The sequence below is a fragment of the Mytilus galloprovincialis genome, chromosome 14 (genome assembly GCF_965363235.1).
Source record: "Mytilus galloprovincialis chromosome 14, xbMytGall1.hap1.1, whole genome shotgun sequence".
NCBI classification, from domain to species: Eukaryota; Metazoa; Mollusca; class Bivalvia; order Mytilida; family Mytilidae; genus Mytilus; species Mytilus galloprovincialis.
The window spans coordinates 2,961,528-2,978,852 of record NC_134851.1 but is presented as its reverse complement, the minus strand read 5'-3'; the positions used below and the strand labels follow the sequence as shown (position 1 = coordinate 2,978,852).

The 17,325-nt window shown below is 31.2% G+C and overlaps 2 protein-coding genes across 3 annotated transcripts in view; one reads left to right on the top strand and one right to left on the bottom strand.

Annotated features, from left to right (window-relative positions):
- Nucleotides 1-964: 964 nt before the first annotated feature.
- LOC143059526 (uncharacterized) overlaps nucleotides 965-17,325 on the top strand; it is a 43,157-nt gene continuing 26,796 nt past the window's right edge. Inside the window, exons 1-8 of one of the 2 annotated variants that reach the window (XM_076233040.1) lie at nucleotides 965-1,303; nucleotides 3,479-3,687; nucleotides 6,392-6,481; nucleotides 9,799-9,934; nucleotides 14,966-15,074; nucleotides 15,892-15,970; nucleotides 16,599-16,676; nucleotides 17,131-17,288. In XM_076233040.1, the coding sequence (XP_076089155.1) occupies nucleotides 1,192-1,303; nucleotides 3,479-3,687; nucleotides 6,392-6,481; nucleotides 9,799-9,934; nucleotides 14,966-15,074; nucleotides 15,892-15,970; nucleotides 16,599-16,676; nucleotides 17,131-17,288 (971 nt within the window). In that variant the 5' untranslated portion in view covers nucleotides 965-1,191. The remainder of the gene's footprint in view (nucleotides 1,304-3,478; nucleotides 3,688-6,391; nucleotides 6,482-9,798; nucleotides 9,935-14,965; nucleotides 15,075-15,891; nucleotides 15,971-16,598; nucleotides 16,677-17,130; nucleotides 17,289-17,325) is intronic. The other variant, XM_076233041.1, reaches the window with a different exon arrangement.
- On the bottom strand, nucleotides 9,595-12,578 carry LOC143059527 (uncharacterized). Its single transcript, XM_076233042.1, has one exon. The coding sequence runs from the start codon at nucleotides 12,328-12,330 to the stop codon at nucleotides 11,467-11,469; it is 864 nt and encodes a 287-aa protein (XP_076089157.1). The 5' UTR covers nucleotides 12,331-12,578; the 3' UTR covers nucleotides 9,595-11,466.

The following is a 17,325-nucleotide window of genomic DNA, read 5'->3' as shown; positions in this document are numbered from 1 at the left end:
GAAAGATGGTATTTAAAGCATCGTTGCGCAAATATATCAACTATTTTAAAATTTTAATAGTGTAGTAGCAATCCGTCTTAACAGACCAAATAGTGTATTTCTTAAAAGAGTAAATGAAAGCATAGAACATCATTAATAACTACTTTGTGTTTCTACACTCCAATTGTATTCAACTTTATGGATATAAAGTAAGGAGATATGTATAAATGCCAATGATAAAACTAGCCACCAGGAACCAAGGGGTGATGATGTGATAAAACTAGCCACCAGAGACCAAGGGGTGATGATGTGATAAAACTAGCCACCAGGGACCAAGGGGTGATGATGTGATAAAACTAGCCACCAGAGACCAAGGGGTGATGATGTGATAAAACTAGCCACCAGAGACCAAGGGGTGATGATGATTATACCTGGAGGTCACTGTACGCCTTCAACAATGAGGAAAAAATATAAAAATATAGTCAGTTATCTACAAGGCATTGGAATGACAATTGTTAATCTATTTTTGACAAAAAACTATATACAATTGTATACTTTTGCTTTCGAAATTGAAGATATATTTCACAGTAATAAATAATTATTTTATCAATGCAATCGAAATATGTACAAATGTATTTGTTATATTGATAGTAACGTGTTTCCATCCATGAAAATTAGTTCCGTATTTTCATAAAATGATGATTTATTTCTTTTATTTAAAATAATTTGTAAAAGTAGAACAATTTAAATTAGACTACGGTAACGGTCTACACTGTTGTAATTTATAATAGATTAAGAATAATGAAAATATCTCATATTTAATAACCCATTCAGTCGAACGTTAAAGAGAAAAAATAAACTTTTTTGAAATTTAACAAAAGAAGTAATAAGGTAACAAAGTCATTGTTTAATTGTTTAACAATATATGTTATTTAATCACGCCAATATCGACGACCTATTTAAAACAAAAACGGTGTGTAATTTTAACTAGGTGTTAGACGTAAATGAATTAACAAAAATGTAAAGAATAGTTCTTATTCCTTGTTAACCGTTTTAAAGTATACTTTGTATATATATTATAGTTTTCAATAATGGGATTTGACAAGTAAACAAAACAATTTTGATGGCCGCAGAATGAGCTTTTGTTGCAGTGAAGCTTTTGGATAAGTAACGTGTTGATGTTTCGATGTATTGGTGCTTTTCGCCTTAAAAATGACACTTCTTAACTTTTTGCCGATTACTTTACTCTTTTCTTGTATTATTTTGGATTTTTCTGCAGTTAATTGTCTACATATGCCAGATTCATACAAATCTAACCATCAAGGTACAGTTATTTTTTGTACTTGTAGTTAATTTAAAAAAAAATCGTTGATATATGTCACTCGATTTTTTTTAAAATATACGTACATAGTATTGCACAATTAGTGTTTTAAGGTGGTATGGGAGTCTAAAATAAAAATGATAGAATTTGTTCATACTTTGCCAAAACGTAGTATCTATTGATACATGTTCAAAATTATAATAAAAATGATAGGTCACTGCGCATTTTCTCAAGCTACAGGTTGTGATAAAATGACACATTTTGTATAGATTATACAGAAAAAAAACACCATTTTGTTATTAGAAACTAAACAAAATGATAGAATTATAAAATATATTAGGAAAATATAGCTTTCAGACAATGCTTTGAGAATATCAAAAGAAAAGATAGTGTCACCGTACATTTTTTCCGGCTAAAATACAAAATAGGAAAAATTCATATAGAATCCTTCAGAAAATGCACTGTTTTAGAATTACCTCCCCTTTAAATGCAAATTTAAAAACATTTAAAAACAATCAAAAATAATTAACACTTGTAAAAATATTAATATGTATAAGTTATGTTCTTATAAATTGGATCTTTCAGATGAAAATTTACATGAAATATTTGCATTCCTGCATCAAATTTTGCTAACTTAATAGAAAATATGGACCTTAGATTTTATGCTTTTTACAATCCATAATGCTGGAAAAAGTAAAATGTCGTAAATACTGAACTCGGAGGAAAATTAATTCAAAAAGTCTATAATCACATGGCAAAATCAAATAACAAAACGCATACAAAACGAATGGACAATGTCATATTCCTGACTTGGTACAGGCATTTTCAAATGTAGAAAATGGTGGATAGAAGACACCCATATCACCTTAAAGTAGAAGAAACGAACAAACGGACATCAGCAATTGTGGGTTACAAATGCAAAATCCATCAGTTGGATTGGAAATCTTAATGACGAGACAGTGTACCACGATGTGCATGTTCAAGATCCCCTCCCCGTAACAATCTTTCAACTCTCGTGAGTGGCCGACCTGTCCGAGGACTAAGTTCTGACCTATCTCAAACGTTCTGCCCTCGAATCTTGTCAACCACCTCTTACATATTCAAAGTATTGTTTAAGGTGTTCTCGTCTCGAACATGCATAAACTATTTTCCACTGAGCCTTTTAACAAACAACATTCAATTAATTGTAATATGCGTAAACGTTAAAACACTACCACGAGTGCGTATGAATTACTTTTCTGAACTCGAATAAATAATGATCCCTCTACAGTGGCGAATCCAGAACTTTTCCTAAGGGGGGGGGGGGGGGGGGGGGCGCTGACAGACCTAAAGGGGGGTGGGGGCGCTCCAGTCATACTTCAGTGATTCCCTATATAATCAACCAAATTTTTCCCACGAAAGCCCCCCCCCCCCCCTGGATCCGCCTATACTCTACCCGTCAATGTCCTTAATAGGTTAAGTGAGTGATCGTACTGAAGGGAATATCACGACTGGATTATTCAATTTACATCTTTCTTATTTGACTTCCAAGAGGGGAGGGGGACGCGCAATACTAAAAAATTGAGAACAGGAAAATGCACAATTTCAAATTGTCTAAAGTAAATTATAACAGTCATAACAGTCTAGGGTTATCTTTCTTATTCCTTATTCTCTATATGTGTCTGACGCACTTTTCTCTCTCCTTGGTTTGTGCGGCCCATTTTTATCAATTCTAATTTGTTTCAAATTATTCTTTAATTTGTTTTCATAATTCTCTATTGGGTATACCCCTAAATGTGAGTGCGGAATAGTATATACTAAAGAGCCAATCAAACCAAACGTCGAAGAAAGTCAGAAAGCAACAAGGCAAACAAAAAAAGATGCAAGAAAAAACAGCAATCGAAAAATCAAGCAACTGAGATGTTAACTCAAATTCTTCAGTAGACGGTTCCGGAATATACTAAAAATCTTAATCAAGATTCACGCATTGCTGTATTAAGTATAATTTTAAAATACAAATCAAATTAATAATTTATTGTAACAAGGCGTAGAATTATATATTTTTTCAATGCTTAAAATAACTTACAATTGAGAATTGAAATTGAATTGTTTACATGTCCCTTTGGGATTTTAGGTATCATCATTGCAAGGATTTGTACTTATTTAAACGTCTGAGATGGTGTTTTTTTTCTTTTACAGCTTATGTATCCTTTTCATTTTCTTCTGATGCTTCTATACGAGGAAAACGATCAACCGTTCCTAGTCTACCACGCAAACTGTCACCTAGATTCGTATTTCAGGATGAAATGGTCAATCTTGATCTCGTTACAAACACAAAGCTGTTAGCACTGCCACCTATCCATAGAAACATTAATGGGAAGATAATAAAAGACACAGGAATAACTAAAGTACGTTTTCACTTTTTCAATTGTTCAATTAGTATGCATTACGTTTAAACGTAATATGATACCAAATACTATAAGAGCAGAGGCCACAGTGCTCGAGTGGTTTGAGAAGTTGATCCATTTTTGATTCTGGTTGATAGTTGCGTCAATGGCAATTATACCACGTGTTCTATTTATATACATTGCTTATCTGCCAGTGGCTCGATTATGCCACCATTTTTTTATATGTTAATCTACCAGTTCTATTTTTAAAATTGTCTTTATTAATGAGGTTGTAATAAATGGACTAAATTTTTACTAACAACTACTTCCGCATGCTACTTTTCAGGCTATGGAATATTTTGAAAATTAAGAAATGAAGTCGGATTGCCAATGAGACCAAATATCCACCATATTTCAAATGAAAAAGCACTTATAGGCCATCAGAGGGCCTTCGACAATGAACAATTTCATACCGTATATTTAGCTAGTAAAGGCCCCTATAGGAGACATATGAAACAATTCAAAGTATAAATCTAACGATTAAATGTATACAATTAACATAAATTACTATAACCAAATATGATACACATGAACCAAAAAAACCAAACCTACTGAATAAACGGAACCTGGCATGAAACAAGAATGTGACTTGGTTAAACATGTTTGTGAGTGATAAACCCACCTCTTACCTGCAACAGTGTTGTTAGAGCACGGAACATACGTTTTTGAAAGAAAGAAAGAAAGAAAGAAAGAAAGAAAGAAAAAAAAATAAACAGATGTCTCCAAAGAATCATTTTACACATTTTATTATCTTTTCTAAAAATATAAAAGAAAGTTTTGTCTTAGATATATATCATAAATACTGTTTTTCGTTAGATATTTTTACTTATTCCATATATAATTTAGAAAATACTAACAAAATAGTTTGACATTGCATTCCATTTGACAATTGTCTCGTTGTCCTGTTTTCGGAGACTTGATAAAAATCTAAAATAGGGTGTTATTTGTCATAACACTTGTCTATTTCCGTAAACAAATCATCATTGTTATCACTCTGTGGAATCATTGTCCGGTTTCCTATTCCTTTAAACGGAGATTTCATGATACATTTTTAGGTTCAGTCTTTGATTAGTACTTCCTGGTCATATTTTGTCAGTTTCCTTATAGAATCATGTTTGTGATGTTTCTTCATCTACTGCAATAAAAGATGCTGCTTCATCAGTAACATTAATATCACAGTATTCCAGTTTTCATTGATGTATTCATATGAATCAACTAGAGGTATTATGTCTTTCGGTCTGTGCGTCCGTTCGTTCGTCCGTCCAGCCGTCCTTTTTTCCATCTGTCGCGCTCCAGCTTAAATTAAATTTTGACGGAGTTGAAGTCCCATTAACTTGCCACTAAATACACATTTTCCCTATGATATGATCGTTCGAATTTAATGCCAAAGTAGAGTTTTGACCCCAATTTCACAGTCCACTGAACATCGGAAATGATAGTGCGAGTGGGGTATCTGTTTAATATGGACACATTCTTTTCTTATATATATAAAATGATGATCTTAACCATATATCATATAGTATTAACACTTTTAACTCAGACTTTTAGTAAACATATAGCAAATATGAAGACACTTGTGAATCTGTAATTCAGTGGTTGTCGTCGTTTGTTGCTGTGTTCCTTATTTTGAACATAACTTAGACCGTTAGTTTTCTATTTTGCATGTTGATTGGGGACTTTCCTTTTTGAATTTTCCTTGGAGTTCAATATTTTTGTGATTTTTCTTTTCAGTTCGAGGCCTGGTATAACTGCCTATTAGGTATTGGCTTTGGTCATTTTACAGTGAGCTATAGTTGTTAATTTCTGTGGCATTTGATCTCTTGTGGAGAGTTGTCTCTTTGGCAATCATACCACATCTTCTTCTCATGTTAAATAATGCAATTTTATTGATATTTAAGCCTTTTCTACATAGATTGACTGAACAATAAGCCGCCAGTCACAAATGCACACATTTCCAGGGATGAATATGAAAGCAATATTTTTTTTCAAAATAAACTGTTGACACAGATATATGTCTCGCCTTTATGTCATTTTGATATTATAATCATGCAAACTTTGAATCAAAATGAGGCAACTTGCAAAACACACAGCTTTATTGAATAATGACAAAAACGACAGGCATAACTAATCAGCATGGACATGAGATTATTCACACTAAGCAGACAACTTTGCTCTCATTCTTAAGATTGTGATATGCTTGGGGAAACGTAGTAAAAACAACATACTTGCATGGAATAAGTCTGCTTGAATTTCAAATGTCTATGATAAGTTTTTTTGGCTCACGCATGCATGGACAACGTCTGTTGTGTTAGTCCATGCACGTATGGACTAAGTTAACGTTAGTTGCATGCATGGAATAAGCTTAGTTCGCAAATTTTCATGTTTGCATAATATGAAAAGGTTTAGGCATACTATCAAATGTTTGCAATTTATTTCTTAAGCTTATTTATAAAGCACATTATGTCGTAAAATCGTAATAAAAAAGAAAAAAAATGATGCGTGTAGTAACATGAAATTAAAAAACAATCTAACATCATGGAAATTAAGTGGAAAGAAGTAATGTAGTTTTTCTAACTTGATGTTGATTTCGACATCTTGTTAACAGCAGTTCTAGCAGGTTTCATTTACTGTCTGAATGTGGCTTTTTTAAATTGTTTTCTTGTAGTTACAAGCAACTGAAAGATATTATCAAGATTTGAACAGAGGCGCATCATTTCATGTCGAATGCCAGGATCCATGTATCGATTATTTAATGGTAAGATTAGTCCAATTGTTAGGGACCTACCATTTGATATTTAGGGGGTGGTGGCGCTATGATGAAACAATTTGCCCTGCATTTGTATTTTAATTGTAACCTCTGTTCTGCATTTGTATTTTAGTTGTAATCTCTGCCCTGTATTGGTATTTTAATTGTAATCTCTGTCCTGTATTTGTATTTTAATTGTAATCTCTGTCCTGTATTTGTCTTTTAATTGTAATCTCTGTCCTGTATTTGTCTTTTAATTGTAATCTCTGTCCTGTATTTGTCTTTTAATTGTAATCTCTGTCCTGCATTTGTACTTTAATTGTAATCTCTGTCCTGTATTTGTATTTTGATTGTAATCTCTGTCCTGTATTTGTATTTTAATTGTTATCTCTGTCCTGTATTTGTCTTTTAATTGTAATCTCTGTCCTGTATTTGTCTTTTAATTGTAATCTCTGTCTTGTATTTGTATTTGATTGTAATCTCTGTCCTGTATTTGTATTTTAATTGTTATCTCTGTCCTGTATTTGTCTTTTAATTGTAATCTCTGTCCTGTATTTGTCTTTTAATTGTAATGTCTGTCCTGTATTTGTATTTTAATTGTAATCTCTGTCCTGTATTTGTATTTTAATTGTAATCTCTGTCCTGTATTTGTATTTTAATTATAATCTCTGTCCTGTATTTGTATTTCAATTGTAATCTCTGTCCTGTATTTGTATTTCAATTGTAATCTCTGTCCTGTATTCGTATTTTGATTGTAATCTCTGTCCTGTATTCGTATTTTAATTGTAATCTCTGTCCTGTATTCGTATTTTAATTGTAATGTCTGTCCTGTATTTGTATTTTAATTGTAATCTCTGTCCTGTATTCGTATTTTAATTGTAATCTCTGTCCTATATTTGTATTTTAATTGTAATCTCTGTCCTGTATTTGTATTTTAATTGTAATCTCTGTCCTATATTTGTATTTTAATTGTAATCTCTGTCCTATATTTGTATTTTAATTGTAATCTCTGTCCTGCATTTGTATTTTAGTTGTAATCTCTGCCCTGTATTTGTATTTTAATTGTAATATCTGTCCTGTATTTGTATTGTAATTGTAATCTCTGTCCTGTATTTGTATTTTAATTGTAATCTCTGTCCTGTATTCGTATTTTAATTGTAATGTCTGTCTGTATTTGTATTTTAATTGTAATCTCTGTATTTGTATTTTAATTGTAATCTCTGTCCTGTATTCGTATTTTAATTGTAATGTCTGTCCTGTATTCGTATTTTAATTGTAATGTCTGTCCTGTATTTGTATTTTTCACTCTATTTGATCCTGCCTTTTATTAGTTTATCCTGACATTTTTTTTAAAACATATTTGCCAAGTTGTCTATCCTGATTTTTTTCGTTCAAAACTCCCAACCTGCCTTTTTTTCAAAAGATCAGCCTAAAACCACCCCTTCCCCTTCCCCCCTCTGAAAATCAAACGGTTTCTACCTTGAATATAAAGGTTAAACCTTTACTTACTTTGACGTATGAACCCAAAAAATCCCTTCGTCTTTCGCCCTTTCTATATATACTTGACCCGACCTTGGTTTATGAAAAGCTATGTATTTAAACGTTTACTATTATTTAAAGGGAATTATCTATGTTTAAATATAAGGGTAAACCCTCCATTTTCCTTCACGTATGCACTCAAGAAATCTCTTTCTGTTTCGCCCTTTCTAAAGATACTTGAGCCGACCCTGGTTTTTGAACTACTATGTATTTTTAAACTTTTACTATTATCTTAACCTTATGCACAATGCATAATGATATATCATATAATTTGTTGACGGAGATATAGTGATATACTGAATAGTAAGATATTGATGTTTATCTAGTATGTAAAACAGGAAGTGAAGATAATCAGATAATTGTACCTTTGTAAAAAAAAGCATCATCCTGTTCGAATGTTTAAAATAGCTAAAATGAAAACATTTTCGGAGATTATTATATAACATTCATATACAAGTCGTTTAATGTCGTATGGGTGTCTTTCGCCATCTTGGATCGGGAAAAAAAAACAGAGAACCTAAGATCAAGTTAGCAACATTTGATACAGGAATGCAGAATATAACTTATAAATATTAATATTTTTACAAATGTAAATTATTTTTGGTGGATTTTAAATGTCTTTAAATTGTCATTTTAAGGGGAAGTAACTCCAAAAACTGCATTTTCTGAAGGAATCTACATGGAATTTTTCTATTTTGTATTTTAGCAGGAAAAAACGTACGGTGACCCTATCTTTTCTTTTGGAATTCTCAAAGCATTGTCTGAAAGCTATCTTTTCCTAATTTATTTTACAATTCTATCATTTTGTTTGGTTTCTAATCACAAAATGGTGTTTTTTCCTGTATAATCCATACAAATAATGTCATTTTGTCACAACCTGTAGCTTGAGAAAATGCGCGGTGACCTATCAATTTTATTTCATTTTTGGACATATATCAATAGATACTACGTTTTGGCAAAGTATGAACAAATTATATCATTTTTATTTTAGACTCCCATACCACCTTAAAAGTACTTTAAGATTTTAAGTACCTGTAATGAAATGTTGTCCTGGATTTTGAAATTTATATGTTTGCTTTCGTAATATATTTAAATCTAAGTTGAAAAAAAGGTTATAAAACTGAAAGATATCGAACGTATGCATTTCCGGATTTAACGATAGCAAGGACGCTTTAAATCATATATTTTTTTTGTAAACTGAAGACCTATAAATGTTTGAAAGGGATTATTCTCATTAGAAACCAAAGTAGATAGAAAAAAATGCCCTTTATAGATAGCTTAATCGACTCTGAATCATTTTGAGTGTTATCCTTAGCAATCCATAAACTTTACCATTGCGCATGCTTTATCCATTGGTATCCGTTTTGTGTCTGGAGCTCTCAATAACAGACAGGAAGTAAAAATCATAAGATAATTATACCTGTCAGTAATCAGAAGTCAATATCAGTTCGTAAAAACTACAGGGAAATTTTTCAAATTATACATAATCCTGTTTGCTTAAAATATTAAATACAAAATTTAACGGTAAACATTGAATTGAATTTAATAAAAACTTAAAAGGAATATTGACACAAACGCATAGCTCTATTTTGTTTTCTTTTATCTCAAAATATATTTTAAACTTAAACACCATATTTACAAAACAGCATACTAGTAATACAAAATTTATAAAACATGACACAAGCACAATGTTGTATGTTTTTTTTCTTCTTTTAAATATGTATTTGACTTAAACAACATATTTACAAAACAGCATATAAAATATAAAGAATCTCATTTGTTTTCAGACTGGATCATTCACGCTGAGAGAAGAGACATATTTTGTATCTCCAATAAATACCATGAATAATACCACGACTAGAGTCATTCACCAGATAACTAAACCAGATCCGTTAATGTCCTTTAATGATTTTATTGAAGAAGGTATGTGCAGATAAATTTCCCTAAGCTCATCAAAACCTTGTCACAAAAATACAGAACAAATATCTAGAAAGGAATATCCTATATCTTTATGATTAGGGCAGTATGTGGTACGGGTTTTACTCATTGTTACTCGGTTACCTATAGTTGTTCATTTCAGTGTCATTTGGTCTCTTTTGGTCTCATTGGCATTCATACCACATCTTCCTGGTGACCCTTGTGAAAAAGGGCAAATAAGCTAGAAATAAGCACTATGATGTTCTGAGGTAGCCTATCAATCTTATGACGTTGTTGTAAAATTGTTCACTTTACGTCATGTCTAGGAAGTATGATAGCTATATAATTATGGGACCATAAAATGTCTTTTTCCTCATTGGTTGAAAGCATAAGGATTATTATTTCTAAAATATAATATTCACAACGAGAAAAAAAATCATGAGATTTGGGAACAGCTAACGTGCATTACAAATACTAATTTATCTATTCAATACCAATGCCGTCGGTTTATAACATCATGTCTTTGTGGCTACACATACATGTATCATAGGCAATCATACCTCATGGAAGGTTCTTGTTTTTATTTCGACAAAATTTCGTTGTAATTTTTAAAGTTGATAAATTTAACATCTCTTCTACTCAAAGTAGTTAGAAACTACCATAGCAGTCGATACATTTAGCATGAACACGAGGAGCAGCTAAATATCTTTTGCTTATAAAAAAAAATTAATGATGAATGTTTAAAAAAAACAAAAAACAAACATTGTTAATCTTGGATATCAATTGATACACTGAAATATCAAACCAACAGACATGACATTCACCCTCTGCCGTTGTCCTCGATGAGTATCATATCTCTGAGTTTAAAAATTATTGCATCAACCTCATCAAAATTTAACAATGGTATAATGTCCTGACAATGTAGAAAAAAAAGTGACTGAGAGTAATATGACAATCGTCCGTTTTGTTTGCTATTCTTCTTGTTTTCTCTATAGTGTCATATACATTACTTAATCACATTTATATAACACGCACATTGGGAATCGTAAACAATATCTATGTAACAAACAAACAATTATGAACCATTGAAATGTGTAAGATCTATTGTCATACGGATGAACATTAGATATATCTCGAGCTAAAAAACAATAAAATGTTTTGTAACGTGAAAAATGTAAAATAAGGAAGAGCGTGAACATCTACAACTAATTCACGTTGTAACATCTAAAGTCGACTCAGAGACTACTAGGTTGACATATCAAATAAACACTTTTCCATTGTAATAAATAGTATTCCATATTTGTGATATCATGTTTTGTTGTTGCAGCCTGCACTCCGCTTATTAAACGTATAATCAAAGTCTCATTTCATTCATATCATAAGCATATCATGCATTATGATCGAACTTTAAGCAACGATTTACAATTATTGTTCTCAACAATAGTCTATGGTAAATATCTTGCAATATATGAAACTTAAGGCTGTGCAATATTTTTCTGAATTATAAAGTTTACCTCACCCGAACAAGAAAGTTGTCTTCAATATGTGTCGATGTTTAACTTAAGAAATACTAGTTGAGCTTCACTTTTGCCTTTTGTTGAGGAACAGCCGATTTTCAAAATGTCATTTTCTCCAATGCATACACTACATGGAGCAATAAAGTTAAGCTGCATTGTTTTCTGGCACAATAACACATCTCCTTTCATAGATAAAACATGTATAGCATGATTGTTACAGTCAGTAATGACTATATGACCTTGAGAGGTCGTAGCTATTCCCTCAGGGTTAAATTTGTTCCATCCACCGTTCACATCTGGATTTCCTATATAACTCCATTTCACTGAGCCGTCATTATCAAGAACAGTAACTCTTCCAGAGTTATCGGCAGTGATAATGTCAGACACACAAATATCACCGTTAATATTCGTTGTTATACGGTACGGACACGTAAATAACCTGCGTTTGTCTTTGTCGTATTCAAACGTAAATTTCACTTTTCTGTCCATACCAAGTTTTCTAATTCCTCTGCGAGATGTTTCAGTTATTGGAAAGGTTGGGGCATTTTCTTGGAATCCTACTAAAATATCGTTTTCTTTAGTGATATGAATTCCTAATGGAAGAAATGGTGATATATTTGACAATGCTTTTAATTGTCCTTCAGGAGTTAACATTTTAAGAATATTACTACTGTAAATCGACAATAAATATCCTTCATCATTGACCAGTTTCGCTATGTCGTACACTTTAACACCGGTCAATTCTTGAATTAAATCTATATTTTCATTGACTTTCACTTCTTGAAGTAGTTTTTCTTGAGGATTATGGATCCAAAGAAGATCCCCATTTTCTACTATTCCAACAACAGCGGGAAGTTCGGTAGTGACTACTTTAATGACGTCCATAGTGAAAACAAGTTTTGATCCTTTTTTTTGTCTATATTTTACATTATCCAACTGTTATATCCATAATCTACTGTAATATATATATACGACTCCGTTATCTAAGTTGCACTTGATGTAATATATGGGTTTTACATTTTTGAATTTTAAATTTAAATTTAACGACAAGCTTAACATGACCTTGTACCGTGTTCGATCCCACTATATACTGAGCAGCACGACGTATAAAACATTGATTTAAAATGGTTTTCATTTCCGAGATTCATCAAAACTGAAACTGATTAACATAATAAACGGAAACAAAATGGTTAAATATCTTTTCTAGAGTATTCATCAAATTTGTTATAATTATATACATGTATTATAATAATTATCTATCATTATATCGTTATGACTTATTGAATCAGCTATTAATATTAATAGTCATATTCAGACTAGAAATTTTATTTGTACAATATCATATCTCCACGATCAATAACAGGAAAAGATTATAAGAAAATGCATCAGCTTTATTTCTGAGAAATTTATTTTTTTAATCTTTATTATCCAGTTCAGTATTGATGTCATTTCTACAACGTCCAGCGGTAAATATGTCATGCATAATCAGGATTTAAACATGATGGTAGAATATGATATTGGTTAATGTACCAATAGTACTTTTACTTCAATTTCTCTTCTTCTAATTGTACCTGAACTTTCCTCTACTGAATGTACATATACACGTGCATTTCAATTTTCTGTCATTTTATAACAAATTGTTCAGGAAATTGACCCTGAATAAATTTCAGGTTTCGTTTGTCTGATCTCACTTTGGATGAATGTGATCAATCAATCAATCAATTAATTAATTCATCCGTCAATCAGGTAACTAATTAATCAATCGATCAGGTAATTAATTAATTTAACAAATCAATGAATCAGCTATTTTATCAATTAGTCAATAAATCAATCATTTTATAATCCTTCAACAACTGAATCATTATTATTTCTCCCGCCATCACAAATGCAATGTGGATTATATCTTCATCGCATATGATAGTATAAACATGGTACTTAGTATACAATGTTTATATATCGCAACCAATTGATTTTACAATGGTAAATCTTTAATTTACAACATGCATAATTTATATTTATTTTCACCACTACGCCATTGTTGGACTTGACATGCAAAGAATTTTAATGACCCATAAATAAGTTATGCAACGTTTCTTTTAAAAGTGGATTTTGAAAAGAATTTAAACAGGTAGTCATATCTGTTGTGGTATACTAATTTTAAATGTATAAACGAAATGATTGAGGATTAAATAGATCGTCAAAAGTTCAAAAGATTAAAATCGAATGATAAACATGTGTAACAAAGGGTGTTTTTGGTCTACTTTAATCATTTATTATTAATAAACGAATGCGTTGATTATATATGAAAACCTTGAACGAGTCTATGTCGAGAGAGCACGTATGTGATTACGTTGCAAATTAGGAAGTTGGAAAACCATAGGGTAAAAAATCACATAGAAAACCACAGGGTAAAAAAATCACATAGAAAACCATAGGGTAAAAATCACATAGAAAACCATAGTGTTAAATTAACATAGAAAACCATAGGGAAAATATAAAAAAAAAAACATAGGGTAAAAAAACAAAAAGAAAACCATAGGGTAGAAATCACATGGAAAACCGTAGGGTACAATCACATAGAAAACCATAGGGTTGAATTCACATAGAAAACCATAGGGTTGAATTCACATAGAAAACCATAGGTTTAAATTCACATAGAAAAACCATAGGGTAAAAATCAAATAAAAAACCATAGCATAAAAATCATATAGAAAACCATAGGGAAAAATATAAAAAAAAAAACAGGGTGAAAAAACAAAACGAAAACCAAAGGGTAGAAATCACATGGAAAACCGTAGGGTAGAAATCAAATAGAAAACCATAGGGTAAAAATCACACAGAAAAGCATTTACGGAAATAAATAAAATATCCAAATCTTTGATAATATGAAATAGGGTTGCTGTTCTCACATTTCCTTTTACACATATTGAAATGAATTGCATATTCAGAAGTTAATGCGCCTTTTTATTGAATTAAAATGCATGAACATATCGAAAAGAGAAGCATCGCGAAATATAAAACTTAGATGTAATTGAAATTGAAGTAATGTTCTGCTCAATCTAATCAAAATTAGTTCTCTGCACTTGCTAATATGATGCTCCTTGTTGTTAATATGACGCTTGCGACAAATATACACAAAGAGCAAGTGCGAAGAACTACTTATACTTAGAATGTGTTCTGCTTCAAAATCTACAAAAATCGCAAGAGATATCTTAACATTGCCGCTTGTCAAAAATTATCATTAATAGATGGTCGTTCTGATTTTTTGAATATACAGAAAACAGGTATTGGCAATCATAAAACATCTTCTTTTCAATTTGTATGTAAGATCTCGCCACAAAAAACACATTTAAAACACGAATATAGTGTACAGGATAACAACAGTCGTACATTGTTTGGAAATCGAAGGTTTATTATACTGGACTTAAGAAACGTTCAATTTTAATATTAAACTTCATATCAATTCCTCAGATTCGTGTTACCTGACATATTCTTACATGCAGCTTTCCATTCATTATAGGTAATGTTTCTTACAATAGTCAAACAGACGGTAACCAAAGGTTCAAAAGACAAACATTTAGATATGCCATAGAAATATTTCTAGTCATAGATTACTCAGTTTTTAAATTGTAAGTATTTATGAGAGTATATAAAAAGTAAGTTTGCTATATATTTGATAAAAATATCATTAACAGACATTGAATTCCGTTCTGAATTTTATTTTTTTTTTCTATGTGAGCTAAACGTTCCTTTATTTATACGGTTATATGAATGATAATTGAAACAGTAAAATGCGTCGGAGAGACAACTCGACCAAAGAGCAAAAAAAAAAAAAAAACCAAGGCAACCTAGTTCCTCAACACAGCGCGAAAATCACACTCCCGGATGCAGACTGCAGCTGGCCAATAAACTACAAATTATAGGTATATTTGTTCCATCATTGCTTATGGTATTTTGAGCATAAAAACAGTTTTTGTTTTTCTGCATTCAGCAGTTTCTTTGTGGTCTTGTATATTAACAGATCACATCTGAAATCATCTAAATTAAGAATAGATATTAAAATAAAACTGTGGAACTAATAGGGGTATAGTTATGTGCTTTTTCCCCCCTTTTTCCTTCTTATTTTGTTTTATTGGATGTTAATGATAGATCTTTGATAGATTACTCTATATAAAACGTAAATGCATGTTACACCGAAATATCGGCTACACGGGATTGAATCATATGACATTCGACAGGCATATCTAAAATACCCCCAAAAAATTAAAAAGATTAATACATACATAAACTCAATAGATACCAGGATTGAAATTTAGTATTAACGCCAGACGCGCGTTTCGTCTACAAAAGACTGATCAGTAAATTAAAAAAAAATGTAAAAAAGGCCAAATAAAGTACATTACATTGTTGAATTGTAAAACTTTTTATCATGGTTTTCTTTTTCAGTTGGATGGACGAGAGTGAACAGAATAAAACAATTGCCATGGATAGAATTAACACATATTATGCATTCATGATTAATGGGGTAAGATAATAAACTAAAATGATTGGGCAGCAACCATTTTGTCTGAAAGTCGGACGGACTACCAACGAGAGAAGTCGCTTTAAAACCAAACGGTTCATAGCTTTATAATCAAGCGAGACATTGTTTTGAAACTAAACGATACTTAGATTTATAGTTTTGGGACCTTATTGGTTTGTTTGATAGTGAGATGCAACGAATTGCATAAGTTGTTTACTAGATATAAACATCAAATACAAGAACTAATGAAATAACTGATTCTTGGAGTGAAAATAGAAAAGAAATTATAACAAGTGGGCAATCATCAGTTGTGGACAGACAGACAACATCGTGGCCAATAACAGTCAAATAACTTTCCAAAACATTATATATAAAACACATGATTTAGAATCACTTACCTTACCGAAAAAAAATTAAGGTTAAATACATTTATATTATGGGGTTATCTAACCGCTGAAGGCCGTACGATTGCCTATAATTGCTTTTAGCTTTCGTGGTTAGTTGTTTCATTAGCACATTATATCACCTCTTTTCATTTTTTTATTGATTATGTATCATATATCTACATTTTTTGAATTAACCTGATCTTTTAATGGGTGTCATTTTTGAATATTGTTCCTTTATATTTCAGGTAGACATACGGTACAACAATTTACCAAACGCACCCTTTTCAATAGGTTTGACATATATAGGTATCTATATCTCCGAGGTAAGTACAACAAAATCAACTAGATAAATATTATTTCACTTCTTTTGATATAATATTTTTTGTTAAATCCAATGAAATGCTTGAAAATTTAGGTCACACATCTTAGAACGCATTATGTTCTTTTTCAACTTATGCGTTTATTTAGCTTATCAGTATTGATATTTTCCTCCTCTCTTTGTGAGTATGCACAATACACACAAAGGATGACAAGAATTAAAGATGACAAACATTTCAACAGAACACGTCAACTAACACGTCAAAACTAAACTCTGCTTGAAAATAATATGCGCATACACGAAGACAGCAACACCAAACAGCACATGGTCCAACTTTGTATTAAATGTCTTGAGTTTCAAACAGTTTAACGCGAGAACAAACCTCCCCTTTTGCCTTTACGATATTTTTTAAATGTTTCATAAAATAAATCTTAATTAGTTATCTATATTTTAACAAGACATCAAGTGATTCATACTGGACAGAAAACAGAAAGATAACCCAGCCTTCAGGTGAAACTAGAATAGACCCTGATACAACTTTAGCAATATTCAGCAACTGGGTTCAACAGAATTCACAGAAATTTTCAAATCCAGATCATACCATGTTGTTTACAAAGTAAGTCAATTTAGTAAAGAAACACATTGAATATTAG

What these genes read in the sequence shown, in the direction of transcription:
- LOC143059527 (XM_076233042.1), bottom strand. Translation starts at nt 12,330, where the DNA reads ATGGACGTCATTAAAGTAGTCACTACCGAACTTCCCGCTGTTGTTGGA.